The sequence below is a fragment of the Prunus mume genome, linkage group LG2 (genome assembly GCF_029339155.1).
Source record: "Prunus mume cultivar Tortuosa linkage group LG2, ASM2933915v1, whole genome shotgun sequence".
Lineage (NCBI taxonomy): Eukaryota > Viridiplantae > Streptophyta > Magnoliopsida > Rosales > Rosaceae > Prunus > Prunus mume.
In genome coordinates, this window is record NC_142699.1 from 46847598 (window position 1) to 46862176 (window position 14579).

General features: G+C 38.0%; 3 protein-coding genes and 1 long non-coding RNA gene across 7 annotated transcripts; 3 read left to right on the plus strand and 1 right to left on the minus strand.

The window, feature by feature from the left end:
- The first annotated feature begins 549 nt into the window (after positions 1-549).
- Positions 550-4187, plus strand: LOC148920566 (helicase SEN1-like). 2 transcript variants are annotated; one of them, XM_089047551.1, is made up of 6 exons: positions 550-703; positions 987-1619; positions 1853-2965; positions 3102-3426; positions 3530-3788; positions 3879-4187. In XM_089047551.1, the coding sequence occupies exons 1-6, from the start codon at positions 587-589 to the stop codon at positions 3928-3930; spliced, it is 2499 nt and encodes an 832-aa protein (XP_088903677.1). In that variant the 5' UTR covers positions 550-586; the 3' UTR covers positions 3931-4187. The 2 variants fall into 2 exon arrangements, with proteins under 2 accessions (XP_088903677.1, XP_088903676.1); XM_089047550.1 differs by having other exon boundaries at positions 3893-4187.
- A 1704-nt stretch (positions 4188-5891) lies between these two features.
- Positions 5892-7499, plus strand: LOC103322322 (large ribosomal subunit protein uL2x). Its single transcript, XM_089045835.1, has 2 exons — positions 5892-6402; positions 6969-7499. Exons 1-2 carry the CDS (start codon positions 5963-5965, stop codon positions 7309-7311), a joined length of 783 nt encoding a protein of 260 aa, XP_088901961.1. The 5' UTR covers positions 5892-5962; the 3' UTR covers positions 7312-7499.
- Positions 7500-8250: 751 nt separating this feature from the next.
- On the plus strand, positions 8251-12941 carry LOC148920567 (putative helicase MAGATAMA 3). Of its 3 annotated transcripts, XR_016124091.1 has the most exons (10): positions 8251-8455; positions 8585-9100; positions 9276-10451; positions 10538-10862; positions 10933-11191; positions 11295-11511; positions 11741-12105; positions 12275-12403; positions 12561-12611; positions 12765-12941. XR_016124091.1 is itself a non-coding variant. In XM_089045834.1 (9 exons), exons 1-8 carry the CDS (start codon positions 8339-8341, stop codon positions 12393-12395), a joined length of 3096 nt encoding a protein of 1031 aa, XP_088901960.1. In that variant the 5' UTR covers positions 8251-8338; the 3' UTR covers positions 12396-12403; positions 12561-12941. The 3 variants fall into 3 exon arrangements, 2 of the variants coding, with proteins under 2 accessions (XP_088901960.1, XP_088901959.1); XM_089045834.1 differs by having other exon boundaries at positions 12561-12941; XM_089045833.1 differs by having other exon boundaries at positions 12275-12941.
- LOC107880551 (uncharacterized) lies at positions 12910-14579 on the minus strand. The gene is made up of 3 exons (XR_001677429.2): positions 13981-14579; positions 13717-13828; positions 12910-13391 (listed from the first exon to the last, which is right to left on the minus strand). It is a non-coding gene; the product is annotated as an uncharacterized LOC107880551 (long non-coding RNA).

The following is a 14579-nucleotide window of genomic DNA, read 5'->3' on the forward strand; positions in this document are numbered from 1 at the left end:
TGCTATATTCATCCCTATTCTCTCAACGTTAGCATGAGTGAGCTGGCTCTTTAGTCTTCAAATGAGCTGTAGTGCACAGCTGCTGGGTGTCTTGAGTAGTTTGCTCTTTTTTCTTGGGCTGTTGGGTGTCTTGTGAATGTATTACTTTATCAATGCTCACCCCTAGAAAATTGGATGAAAGTGTAAAACTTTGTCAGCATGTGATAAATTGATCCTTTAAAATAATCTGAGGGGTAAATTAGCTGAAAAATTAATTCATGTGTTAAACTCTATAGTCAATAGTCATGATAGTTGAGGGTGTTATTTGGTAGTTTACCCTATATATCAGCTTCTTTTTACTGTTGATTGTAAACTTGTTTTTTTATTCTCGCGTCAGTGCTAAGCAAAGTGGAATAAAACAAAAGCCATTGTGTTATTTGGTAGTTTACCCTATATATCAGCTTCCTTTTACTGTTGATTGTAAACTTGTTTTTTGTATTCTCGCGTCAGTGCTAAGCAAAGTGGAATAAAACAGAAGCCATTGTGCATATATATATATATATATATATATCAGAAGTTGGGGAATTCAGTTGAGTAAGTAATAATTATGGATGAGGAGAATGAGGTGAAGAAGCCTTTTGAAGTTGCAGATAGAAGCTTAATAGACTTGGTCTTCTCTTGGTCTCTGAGGAATGTTCTCGACAGAGATCTTTACAAACACCAGGTTTTCTTTCCAGTTATTTATCTCCTCGTGCATATCTAGCTAGTGTGTTGTCAACTTTCCTTTCATCTCATTTTATAAATAATTTATATTGGTAAATGCATGAGTTTTCAGTTTATATATGCATGAGTTTATCAGACCAAAAAAAATTTGCATGAGTTTATATATATAAAATAACTGCCATTAGCTTTTATTTACTTCTTTCAATCTTTTTGTTTGGATTATATCTAAATTAGTGGTAAATTGGCTCATAATTATATATGCGTGTACCAAAATTCACTTGCAGGTGACCGAAATTCCAAAGACATTTTCGACAGTGGCGAGTTACATGAAGTCATTCATTCCTTCACTTATTGAGGAAACACATGCTGATTTACTCTCAAGCATGATGGCTATTTCGGAGGCACCTATTTGTGAGATTCTGACGGTTGAAACTTCTAACCATCATAAGGCTCCCAAAGACTTGTTCTATGAAATTAAAGTTAGGAAGACGAGAGAAACCAAAATTAATGCAGGAAAATATGAGCCACAGGTTGGAGATATCTTTGCCTTGACTAATATTAGACCAAAATGCATTGATGATTTGAACAGGCCGGGAAATTTCTATCTTATTGCATATGTTCTCGGATCGAAAGATGACAGCTCAGACAAGATCCCAATACTCTCATCAAAGCCTATCAGTGGAGAAGGATACTGTTGTGCCCCGGAAATTAAACTGCCCCAAATAAACAACGAATTGACCCATGTCAATTTTGGTTCAAACAGATTCAAGCAAATACAGAGCAAGAGAGAAACACTGTTTGCTGTCTATTTGATGAACATGATCACAAATGTTCGTGTATGGAACGCATTGAACTCAGAAGAGGCAAACACAAATATAATTAAGAATGTGCTGAAAGTGCAACCCACTTCACCAGATGTATTTTTCTGTACTCTTATCCTTAAACTCAAAATCCTGCACACTGAACCTTGTTCATGTTTTTGCATAAAAATCTTATTTGATTGGATTGTCAACCATGTTTAATTGTCAATTAACTCTTAAAGCAAATAGTCTATCCCTCGATAATCCGGTTATGTTTGTTTTACCTGCCAAGCTATTATTTGACTATTTTCACATACCTCACTAATCCATTTCATGTTTGTTTCTTATAGGGTGAGAATTCTTGCACAATTTGTTTTTCCAAACAAATATACTCCCTTGCCCTTTCTAGAAAATGGTCCAAAATGTGCTCTGATCTAAATGATTCCCAAAAGGCTGTAGTTTTAAACTGTATCAGTTTGAGCAATTGTCATCACCATAATGCCATAAAACTAATATGGGGGCCTCCAGGAACTGGAAAAACCAAGACTGTCGGTATGTCACTCTTTACCCTCTTTAAGTCGAAGTGCAGAACACTAACATGTGCTCCAACCAATACTGCTGTGTTAGAAGTTACGGCGAGACTCCTGAGGTTGGTTAATCAGTCTCTTAATTATGGAAAGTATGGACTAGGAGATATAATTCTATTTGGGAATGGGGAGCGGATGAAGATCGATAAGTATAACGACCTTTTTGAGGTATTTCTTGATACTCGTCTTGATATTCTGTCCAAGTGTCTTGCCCCTTTGTCTGGTTGGAAACACTGGTTAGAATCCCTGATAGGTCTACTTGAGGATCCACAGCTACACTACATGTTGTATGTAAAGCGAAAGAAGGAAAAACACAATAAGGATGATGACCAAGATGATAGCAACTCAACAAGTGATGATGAGAATCATCTTTTGACGTTTGATGAGTTTGTGAAGAAAAAAATTGTTTACTTTAGTGAGCAGCTGGAAACTTGTATGGTAAACATGTACACCCACTTGCCAACGTCTTGCATTTCACTTGAGGTTGTGAAGGACATGATTACAGTTTTGGATTTGCTTACGTTGATTAAATCTATAATGTATTGGGCTGGTGTTGCTAATCATAGGTTACGATTACTTCTTGAAGAATATTGCACTCAAATTCTTAAGTCCCTTCGTGCATTTTCTGTTCCAAATTTGAATGACCGACAAACAATAAGAAATTTGTGCTTGGCAAATGCTTGTTTAATATTTTGTACTGCGTCAAGCTCTGCAAAATTGCACACTAAAGGAATGGCACCTCTGGAAATGTTAGTGATTGATGACGCGGCTCAGCTGAAAGAATGTGAATCAGCAATTCCTTTGCAACTACCTGGTCTTCGCCATGCTATTCTCGTAGGAGATGAGAGGCAACTCCCTCCTATGGTTAAAAGCAAGGTTTTCTTGTCATCCTTTGTGTTCTATAGTTTTCCAAATAATGACAAGCTTGTCTCCCCCCCCCCCAAAAAAAAACACACACACACACACAATATATATAATATTATCTTAACGTCATAGCAAATGAACTTGTTAGATCTCTGAGAACGCTGAATTTGGAAGAAGTTTGTTCGAAAGACTTGTACTGTTAGGCCACAAGAAGCTCCTTCTCAATGTCCAGTATAGGATGCATCCTTCGATCAGCATGTTTCCGAAACAGGAGTTTTACAACAATCAGATATTAGATGGTCCAAATGTCAACCAAGTTAGCTATGCCAAGTCCTTTATTGACGGCAGAATGTACGGGCCGTACTCCTTTATAAATGTAGCCAATGGAAAAGAAGAATTTGATCGTGGGCATAGTCTGAAAAACATGGTTGAGGTTGCCGTGGTATATGAGATTGTTTCAAGCCTTTACAAAGGTAATTACTGTCCTAAGCTAGTTGTTGTAAGAATATGCTGCTCCTGCTTGAGAAGGTTTTAGCTCAATTTTTCATTTTTGTAACTTTTCTTTGTTCGCCGCAGAATTTACTCGAACAAAAAAGAAGGTTAGTGTTGGGGTAATATCGCCTTACAATGCTCAAGTTAATGCAATTCAATTGAGAGTCAGAAACTACAGCGAAGTTTCTGGCACAGATTTCTCTGTACGTGTGCGATCTGTTGATGGATTCCAAGGTGGTGAAGAGGATGTTATAATTATCTCCACTGTCAGATGTAACTGGAATGGATCTGTAGGTTTCCTCTCCGATTGTCAACGAGCAAATGTGGTGCTAACTCGTGCGAGGTATTACTGTTACATTGTAGCTTGCTCATGTTGTTGATTACATGTTTTGTCTGAATTATTGGTAGTTTTGATGAAGTTAATTTTTTGTAGTTGTGTTGGTGTAGGTATTGCCTTTGGATATTGGGGAACGAACCCACATTGACAAACAGTAACTCAATTTGGAAGAAGATAATTCTTGATGCGAAGAAACGTGATTGTTTCTATAATGCTGATGATGACAAGAACTTGGCTCAGGCTATTGCAGCAGCACGTCTAGAGCTTAACCAAACAGTGTGTGCAGCAGCAGGAGCAGAGCAATTTACCTGATGTAGAAGAAGCATGTTTCTGTTGGTCTTTAATTTCTTGATGCAGCAATTCAGTGAAACAATTATCCAAATATATGAACCATTTTTTATTACTTGATAGCTTCCGTTGGTGTTTTTTTTGGTTGAAAGTTCCTTCTATTCTTGATTGTGGCTGTTCTTCATTCATGGATCCTCTTTTATTCTTGTGAAGTCCTATTTTTCTTCTTGTGAAACCCTGAACCCTTTCATTTTGAAGAACTTAAAGCAATTATAAACAAGCTCAAAAGTTAGAGCATATCCAATCGCTAAATTTTGGTTCATTAAAAATGTAAATCCAGCATGCGGCTGATCCCAATTTTTATAGTTGCCCAACATAAAGAAACCTATTTCAAATAATTATACTACCAAAGCTCCTGCAATCTAAAAACCCACTACCTAAATCCATTGACAAAACAAACCCATATCTCAAAGATGTGCAGCATGCATCAATCAATATCAAGAAAAAATTGGAATCATGGCCTATTTTATATAGTTTAAGTTTTATTTTTTATTTTTTATTATAAGCGATTACGAGAGGGGGTTTACACAAATATTCATTGAGTGCTTGGGGGTTTCAACATCTGTCAACATGGATGAATATGGAAGGGCTCAACCAACTAAGCTATACCCGACTGACTATACAGTTTAAGTCCTTAATTTACCTGAAAAAAAGGTATGAAGAGTGAATTGATAATTAAGGAATAGTACAATATAAGAGTTTTTATCAATAATAGCCAAAATTTATACCCCAATTTCATAAATGTCAGTTTTTATAAAAACTTTCAAATATAGCCAAAAACCCATTTAAATTAACACAAATACCCTCAAAATTAAACCAAATAACAAAAAACTTACAAATCAAATAACTCACAACTACGGTGGCCAAGCTTACTCACAACTATGGTGCCCAGTTATGGCTATGAACCCTAAACTCTACTTAAAAACTCAAAACCCCAATTTTATTTCAAGTTTGATGGACTTGACAAATTCAATCGCTTTTCTTTCTCCTCTCACCCTAAAACTAAAATACCATATTTTTCCAATCCTTTATCTGATGTTGAATAAAATGCTTATGCATTGTCGTATGTGATTTTTCCTTTTAATTTCAAACTGTATTAATATAATAATATCTCCCTTGCACTCTCTTAAATTAAATAAAATGAATTGTGTTTGTATTCTTTTGGAACATAAAAACCAAGAGAAGGCAAATATTGTTGCGATTTTGCTGTGTTTCTCTTGATATGGGTTCCATTGTTTTTGGTTGAAGGTTTTTTATTATTAGAAAGGGGAAGTTTTAGATCTACAAAAGTCGAGCAAAAACAAAATGGGATTTTGAAGTTCTTCATGGTCAATCTTTGAGGTTCTATGTTTGAGTTTGTGGTGATAATTAAGAAGCATCATAATTGGGACTTTAATCTTCGTTTGTGGAAAAAAATTCCTCTTTTTGTTTTGTTGTTTTAGTAATATAGATAATGTGAAGAGGCTGGTTAGGGTAATTATATTTTAATTTTGAGGATATTTGTGTCAATTTAAGTGAATTTTTGGCTATATTTGAAAGTTTTTATAAAAATTGACATTTATGAAATTGGAGTGTAAATTTTGGCTATTATTGATAAAAACTCACAATATAAGGGGCAGAACGGCAGATAACACTTGGACTAAATATTATCCTCTCATTTGACCTTTTAAGCATTTGGTATAAAAATTAGGCCCAATTTCTTCTGGACTCTAACACATGTTGGGCCATATCCAAATGCTATAAATTTTTGAGTTCTAGGGTTTACTTGCGAAGCACCATTTGGGGGCCGCTACCGCTTGCAAAGAAGAGAGACATTTCAGCGGGAAGCCGCCATGGGTAGAGTCATCAGAGCTCAGCGTAAGGGTGCGGGGTCGGTCTTCAAGTCCCACACCCACCACCGTAAGGGTCCCGCCCGGTTCCGCAGCCTCGACTTCGGCGAGCGCAACGGCTACCTCAAGGGCGTCGTCACCGAGATCATCCATGACCCGGGTCGCGGAGCCCCGCTCGCCCGAGTCAGCTTCCGCCATCCTTTCCGATACAAGAAGCAGAACGAGCTCTTCGTCGCCGCTGAGGGCATCTACACTGGCCAGTTCATCTACTGTGGGAAGAAGGCCAATCTGGTTGTCGGCAATGTGTTGCCTCTCAGATCGATCCCGGAGGGAGCTGTCGTCTGCAACGTCGAGCACCATGTTGGTGACCGTGGAGTCCTTGCTAGGGCTTCTGGTGATTACGCTGTTGTTATCAGCCACAACCCTGATAACGATACCTCCAGGTCTCTCTCTCTCTCTCTCATCCTTCTGTTTTCGTTTGATAATTATATCCTAAGAACATTAATTAATAATTGTATCGTATTTGATGAAATGTAGTTTGCTTTCAATAATGAAGCATGAAATATGGCATTTTTATTGAAAATTCCCACTTGGGTATGTTCATTTACAGACTCGCAGTCTTAAGTAGCTAGTGTTTTGTCTCTTGGATTTTGTTGAATTAGCGGTGTGGCTCTGAACCAATATAATTAGTAGTAAGACTTTTGACTTGGGCTGGATTATATTTGAATTTTAGTAGGATTGGGTCTCAACTAACGTTTCATTTTATTTCAAGTGTGTGTTGTGTGCTTTTTCTTGTATTGAGATTATAATTGCTTTATATTCTTGTCTTCACTTTCTACCTGTGCAGGCTTTGGTTTATACTAATCCGATTTGATCATTCGATTTTCGACATCTATTACTGAATGTACTTTTCAATTTAGCTTGTCATTAGCTTCTCTGTTTTCTTGGTCAAGGTCTGCTGCGTTGGTTAGGGATTAACTCATTGTGTCTGTTTACATGTTCTTAACAGGATCAAGCTTCCTTCTGGTGCGAAGAAGATTGTGCCAAGTGGTTGCAGGGCAATGATTGGGCAGGTTGCTGGCGGTGGTAGGACTGAAAAGCCAATGCTCAAGGCTGGTAATGCATACCACAAATTCAGAGTGAAGAGGAACTGCTGGCCTAAGGTTCGTGGTGTGGCTATGAACCCAGTTGAGCATCCTCACGGAGGAGGTAACCACCAGCACATTGGACATGCAAGTACAGTCAGGCGTGATGCACCTCCTGGCCAGAAGGTCGGTCTCATTGCTGCAAGGAGAACAGGAAGACTTAGAGGACAAGCTGCTGCCACTGCCTCCAAGGCTGACAAGGCTTAAGATTAATCTTATATTTTTATGTTCTGATTTTGGACCGCAGAATCTTTTAAGAGTGCTCAACATCACCATTTTTCCTTCTCAAAGTTTGCTATTTTGGTACCGATTACTTCGTGTACAAGTTATCCGAGACTAGCGGATTTATTTCGTGGTAGAAATTTTGTTTAGTTGATGGTCCTTTTCGATCTAAATTTTGCCAGTTCCATGGAAATTAAGCCGACCAGAAGAATTTATTGCAGAGAAGGTTCATACAGAAAGGAAACATGAAATTTATTTGAAATTATGTTGGAATTTATGGCCACAAAATTGAGTTAACACGATTGTAGCTGTTAGATCGCCAGACCCTATGAATTAAGATTTAATCACAATCTATTGAATTCTGTTCTCATTAGATACAAATTTGTAATGCATTGAAACAATCTCTGTTGGCCTTAGGCTTAACTAAACTGCTGTTTTATATTTTCCGTCTTCATTTTTTTCTTTTTACTTTTCTGGAGTGAATTTTAATTTCTCACTTCCCGCGTAACAGAACTGTGACTTTAATAAAAGAAAAAAGCACTTTTTTTTTAGGGTCAAAAAATGAAAAAGCACTTGAAGCTGTCGCCTTCTTGGTCTTCTATATATTATATTCAATATTCCAAAATTCTTGTACCCGTTTGTTTTCTTCCTATAAAAATAAATTTGCATAATATTTAATCGTTATTTTCCTTCCATTTTTTTTTAAAACATAAGTCATTACAAGTTGTTACTTTCCTCTTAGTTTAGTCCTTATCGCAGAAGTACTTGGCTACCAAGTTGTTGACGCACAGCAAAAGGAAATATGCAGCTGCTGGGAAGTTCTCTTTCACTGTACCCTTGTAGACTTTTTTGACCAAGTGGCAAGCCATGCTCTGCTTCCGTGGTAAGTAATTTACTATATATATACTTTGAAAGAAAATGATCTTAGACTAAGTAATTGACTTGCACTTGACTTGAAATTCCACAACTTACAAAGTAGTCATTGAGGATATCAAAGGATCAGTAAGCAGCTATGGATCATCAAGAGAGTAATGTGAAAAAGGGGGGCGTTGCCGGTAGAAGCTTAATCGATTCGGTCTTCTCTTGGTCTATGAAGGATGTTCTCAAAAAAAATCTTTACAAAAAACAGGTTTGTTTTCTGACCAATGCTTAATTTCTGTCATGTCATCATGTTTTCTGAGCAATGCTTAATTAGAAAACTAGCTACAATGGGATGAGTTATGCATGTCGATTTCACTTTGGTTGTGTCAACTTACAGGTGACGAAAATTCCTGAGACATTTTCGACCGTGACTAGTTACATGAAATCGTTCATTCCTTCACTTGTTGAGGAAACACATGCTGATTTACTCTCAAGCATGATGACTCTGTCACAGGCACCTACCTGTGAAATTCTGGCTGTTAGAACTTCTAAGGGTCATAAACCTCCCAAGGACTTGTTTTATGATATTATAATTAAGGGCAGGGGAGAAGCCAGAGGATCATATGAGCCGCAGGCTGGAGATCTTATTGCCTTGACTGATATCAGACCAAAATGCACCGATGATTTGAACAAGCCCAGAGATTCATATCTCATTGCGTATGTTCTTCGAGGCAGAGATAATAACCTCTCAATACTCTCATCAAAGCCTATCAATAAAGGAGGAAAAAAACTTCTTGCTGTCTATCTAATCAACATGATGACAAATGTTCGCGTATGGAGAGCTTTGAACTCAGAAGGGGCCAACACAAATTTAACAAAGAATGTGCTGCAAGTGCAACCCAATTCATCACAAGTAATTTTTTTCTTCTTGACTCTATCTTTACTTTAACATCATGCATGCACATTCATTAGGCCTTCTTCATGTTTTCGAAACAAGGATGATCTACTCTGATTGCATTGTTGACCATGCTTAGTTGCTAATTGATTCCCAAAGCCCCGAACAACAGGTTTATGTTTCTTTCTTACAGGGTGGGAATTCTTGTTCAATTTGCTTTTCAAAAGAAAAATGCTCTGCTGCCCTTTCAAATAGATGGCCCTCAATGGGCTCTGATCTAAATGATTCCCAAGAAGCTGCAGTTTTGAACTGTATCAGTTTGAGTAAATGTACTCACCAAAATACCATCAAACTAATATGGGGTCCTCCTGGGACTGGAAAAACCAAGACAGTTGCTATGTCACTTTTTTCCCTCTTGAAGTTGAAGTGCAGAACACTAACATGTGCTCCAACAAATATCGCTGTGTTAGAAGTGGCAGCGCGACTGCTGGGATTGGTTAATCAGTCTCTTGGTTGTGGAAAGTATGGACTTGGAGATATAATTCTGTTTGGGAATGGGGAGCGGATGAAGATCGATAATTATGATGACCTTGTTGAGGTATTTCTTGATTATCGTATTGAAATTCTGGCCGAGTGTTTTAACCCTCGGACTGGATGGAAACATTGGTTGGAATCAATGATAGGTTTGCTTGAGGATCCACAGGAAAAGTACTTGTTGTATTTGAAAGAAATAAGGGGAGGAAGATGCGATGAGGATGGCAAAGATAGCGATAATATTTTAACAACGATGAAGAGAGTGGTAATGACCGCAAGGAAGGGAGTTATAGTCAATGATAGCAACTCAACAAAGGATGATGAGGATGATTTTCTGACCTTAGAGGAGTTTGTGAAGGAAAAACTTAGTTCAATTGGTAAGGATCTGAAGATTTGCATGGTCAATTTGTACACCCACTTACCAACTTCTTGCATTTCACTGGAGGTTGTAAAGGCCATGATAAGAGCTTCGGATTTGCTCAGTTCTCTTAAAGCTTTACTGCAGGATGTTGGTTTTGCTAATGAAAGGTCACAATTAGTTCTAAAAGATTGTGTTCATACACTGATGTCGCTTCGTGAATTTTCTGTTCCTGATTTGAATGATGTGAAGAAAATAAGGACATTGTGCTTGGCAAATGCTTGTTTAATATTTTGCACCGCATCAAGCTGTGCTAAATTGAACAGAGAGAGAATGAGACCTCTAGAATTGCTAGTGATTGATGAAGCTGCTCAGCTTAAAGAATGCGAATCAGCAATTCCTTTACAACTACCTGGTCTTCGCCATGCTATTCTCGTAGGAGATGAGAAGCAACTCCCTGCTATGGTTAAAAGCAAGGTTTCCTTTTGCCCCTTGTGCTGTTTAGTTTTCAAAATTTGAAAAGCTTTTATGTTTATGTGAATTTTGAACAATGCAATTTTCAGATTTCTGAGAAGGCTGGTTTTGGAAGAAGTTTGTTCGGAAGACTTGTACAGTTGGGACATAAGAAGCACCTTCTCAATGTCCAGTACAGAATGCATCCATCAATCAGCTTATTCCCAAAAGGGGAGTTTTACAAGAACCGGATATCAGATGGTCCAAATGTCAAGCAAAGAAGCTATGAGCGGTCTTTTCTTTCAGGAAAAATGTATGGATCCTACTCCTTTATAGATATAGTCAATGGAAAAGAAGAATTCGATCGCTGGCATAGTCCAAAAAATATGGTTGAGGTTGCTGTGGTCTGTGAGATTGTGGCAAGCCTTTACAGAGGTAAGTTTTGCTGTAAGCTAGTGTAGATGTTCTTAGCTTTTTTGTAACTTTTTTTTTTAATGGACCACAGAATTTACTCGAACAAAGAAGAAGGTTAGTGTTGGGGTAATATCACCTTACAAAGCTCAAGTTAACGCAATTCAAGAGAGAGTCGGAGAATACAGTGAAGTTTCTGGCACTGACTTCTCTGTAAGTGTGCGAACTGTTGACGGCTTTCAAGGTGGTGAAGATGATGTGATAATTATCTCCACTGTCAGATGTAACGAGAAAGGATCTGTAGGTTTCGTCTCCAATCTTCAAAGAGCAAACGTTATGCTAACGCGTGCAAGGTACTTCTGTCATATTAGGGGTTTTACATGCAGCAGCTTGGATCTAGTTTCTGAATTTTTGATGGTTTTTGATGAACTTCATCAATTGTTTTATGTCTGTTAGGTACTGTCTTTGGATTTTGGGGAACGAAGCAACTTTGATCAGCAGTAACTCTATTTGGAAGAAGCTAATTCTTGATGCAAAGAAACGCAAATGTTTCTATAATGCTCATGAGGACAAGGACTTAGCTCAGGCCATTGCAGCAGCCCTCATGGAGCTTGGCCAACTACACATTCTACTTAATGCTGATTCTCTGCTGTTCAAAAACGCCAAATGGAAGGTATGCTGCTACATTTCCCTTTCGTTCGAGTTCTACATGGCACCTAAATTATCAAGGCTTTATAGACTTCACAAATCTCCTCTGTTACAAGTATAAATTATCCAGGGAGAGCTGAATAGGGGAACATGCCTTTTTAAAGGCAAATTCGTTCTGCGTTTAGATTCTGTGTTTTGCAGCATTTATTCTTCGTATATTAGTATCAGCATTAATCAATCTTCTTCTTGTATAGGTTTATTTCACCCAAAAATTTCAGAATTCCATGGAAAAGATTAAAGACACTGACATCCGTGGAGAAGTGGTTTCCTTATTAACAAAGCTCTCTGACGGCTGGCGCCAAACTTGCAAGGATAAAAGAGTTATAATTCATGGGGGGCTTTGTGGTCAGCTGTTAGAGAAGTATAAAGTGAAAGGGCAGCTGAATCTCATTTGGTCTGTAGATGTTCTTGAAGAGAACTCAGATTACGTCCAGGTTATGAAGATTTGGGATGTTCTTCCAGTTTCTGATACTTCCGAATTTGCGGAGCGGCTTCAGATCATATTTCGTAGTTATACAGCTGATAAGATGAACCTCTGCCTACTCAGATGTGTTGAGGGGTACGTATGCACTCACTTTTGATTTTTCTTGTGAATTTATTCATTTTGTACATATAGAAAATTAGCAAAAGTTAAAGTTGTAGATAATAGAACAGTACATTTATGCTGATTAAAAGGTTTCTATAGACATGGCTTGAATCATCCATCCATTGTTTCTCAATTGGTACAGAGATAAAGTTGTTCCGATGAGATCCCCGGTAGATTCGAGCAATTCCCGTGAGGCTGATCCTGTGGAGATTCTTTCAAAACCGTTATCTTCACTCAGTCTAACAGATGAGCCACAAACATAAAGTAGTGGGTGAGTGTTTACTCTGTACATCTTCCATATGACTACATGTTCTCAAGATTTTCACTCTCTTTCTAAATACAAGATATGTAAATTAACACAATTCTCTAATTTGGGCTCATTGATTGTTGCAATTAAGTACTGATTCTTTCATATAAATAATTATCAGAAAGAGTAGCATGTCCACAAGGTGGAGAAAGAAGGACACCGGGTTGAGGAGGTAATCAAGCTTTGCTTAGTTGAGGCACACAATTTCTAATTTCCTATCTTCTACCTACTTACCAGATAACATTGAAATGCTTCTCCATTTAAGCCATCTTTTCATAAATAAACTTTGGTATATTTTGACACAACTTTTGAAAACGGTGTGCAGCATAGCAGCAGCAGCAACAACGGAAGAATTAGAAGGTGTTGTACCTCCGTGAGATGTCATATATATCAAAGTTTTAGCCATTACCTGATATAGAGAAAGTAGAAATATGTTTATCTTTGATTACTTGATCAAACAATTTCTGAAATATATGAATGAAGAACCAATTATATTACTTTATAGCAAGCATCCATGGGTCCGTCCCCTTGTTATAAGGTGTTTAAGGCTCTAGTTTCTATCAACTTTGGTTCAAAACCCAAGAAAACAGGTACCGGAGCTAGAACAACGTCCACCAACCGTTCTCAATAATATAAAATCTCACAGAGTGAATTTCAAGCCTTGGATAACCTTGGACGACCACTCGTTGCCAATTTATTTTGCGTTAGATACTTAACACTGACCAATTCAAAACCCACAAGCCTAATTCAATCTAACAGGTGCCAAAGTTTTGAATTTCGTCAGCTAAAACTCTCCGTTCCTGAATCAAGGGGAAGAATATGTAAAAGGAGAGGGAAGTCCTTGCTCATGTGACAGCTCCAAAGACACTCCCTTAGCCCCTCTAACTTGTTCCACAAACCCCTCTGCTATCCAAAGTCGAATAAGTGTTTTTACACCGAATCAAATAATCTCCTGGAAAAATGCAACCAAGCTTAAGATGGTAGGGTAAATCATTGAAGCGTAGCCAATTTTTGGTTGACATGACAGCACTCAAAGCTACAATGCCTAGAGTTTTCCAGCAAGATCCCTGGCTTTGAGTTCAAAGCTCTGGTGGGTAAAATCTATTTGAACAGCTAGAGAAAGCTTTCATGCAAAATAGATCCCAAGCCTCACTCCTTTTGAGTGGCTGAACATGAAGAACAATGGGCATTTCTCACCCACAAACACATCTAAGCAGAGAGCATTTATAAAATTATATAAGCATATAAATATAATAGAAAGGAAAAGTAACGCCTACTTGCAATTGTTCATCAGTCATCACCATCCTCATGCTTCACATTCACAAGTGGCCCTGCCAACTGAGCATTCTTTTCTGCTACTTACATTACATTCCCATTCCCATTCGCATACTGCAAAAGAAATATCCAGCATTCATAATATTTAACTAAATTATAACAGACCTAGCTATATTAAACTTCCTACTTGTCCATGTGCAATAAACTGAACAAAATCATTTGCTGCAACAATGCCTTTAAATTTACAGAAAATGGATCTACAGAACCTCTTCTATGGGACACAGGAGCCAAAACCAGCTTGTTGAGGGAACAAATCCATGGATTTAAAGTCTCTAAGAGTTGTTGGCAGATTCCTTGAAATTTCCAGAAATGGAAAGAAATTCATGGGTGGGGCATTCTGAAAAAACATCGCAGGTGTCCCTGTCCATGTAGCAGCATCAGCTCAATGAATCAAATACTATCTTAGGAACTAAATAAGAAAAATTCTAAAACCCTTTGGTGGACAGCTACTAGAAACAGAAATTTTAAGGGCAGATTAGAGATGGGTATTCTGAGTTCGATTTTGGGTTTTTGCGATTTTGGAGTTGGAACTTCAATTGAGCTTGTGATCGGGTATTGCCTCTTCATCTACTTCCAGCCAACTGATGTCATGGTCGACTCTATCTTCCTTTCTTCTTCTTCTCCAATTTCCTTCCTCTTCATTGATAGTTCTGCTTTTGTGATGGGATCTATCTAGCTGGGAGAGGAGGTAGTGGGTGTCTTGAGAAGTTTTTGGTGGGAGAGGAGGCTCGTGGGGGGAAAGAGAGAGAGAGAGACAGAGAGAGTGGTGGTGGTGGTGGGGGTGGTGGTGGTGAATAACATCTCT

Coding starts and splice junctions, on each gene's coding strand:
- LOC103322322 (XM_089045835.1), top strand. CDS start 5,963: ATGGGTAGAGTCATCAGAGCTCAGCGTAAGGGTGCGGGGTCGGTCTTC. Junction 6,403..6,968: donor CCTGATAACGATACCTCCAG/GTCTCTCTCTCT, acceptor TGTTCTTAACAG/GATCAAGCTTCCTTCTGGTG.
- LOC148920567 (XM_089045833.1), top strand. CDS start 8,339: ATGGATCATCAAGAGAGTAATGTGAAAAAGGGGGGCGTTGCCGGTAGA. Junction 11,512..11,740: donor TCAAAAACGCCAAATGGAAG/GTATGCTGCTAC, acceptor CTTCTTGTATAG/GTTTATTTCACCCAAAAATT. Junction 12,106..12,274: donor CTACTCAGATGTGTTGAGGG/GTACGTATGCAC, acceptor CAATTGGTACAG/AGATAAAGTTGTTCCGATGA.
- LOC148920566 (XM_089047550.1), top strand. CDS start 587: ATGGATGAGGAGAATGAGGTGAAGAAGCCTTTTGAAGTTGCAGATAGA. Junction 704..986: donor GAGATCTTTACAAACACCAG/GTTTTCTTTCCA, acceptor ATTCACTTGCAG/GTGACCGAAATTCCAAAGAC. Junction 3,427..3,529: donor TGTTTCAAGCCTTTACAAAG/GTAATTACTGTC, acceptor TGTTCGCCGCAG/AATTTACTCGAACAAAAAAG.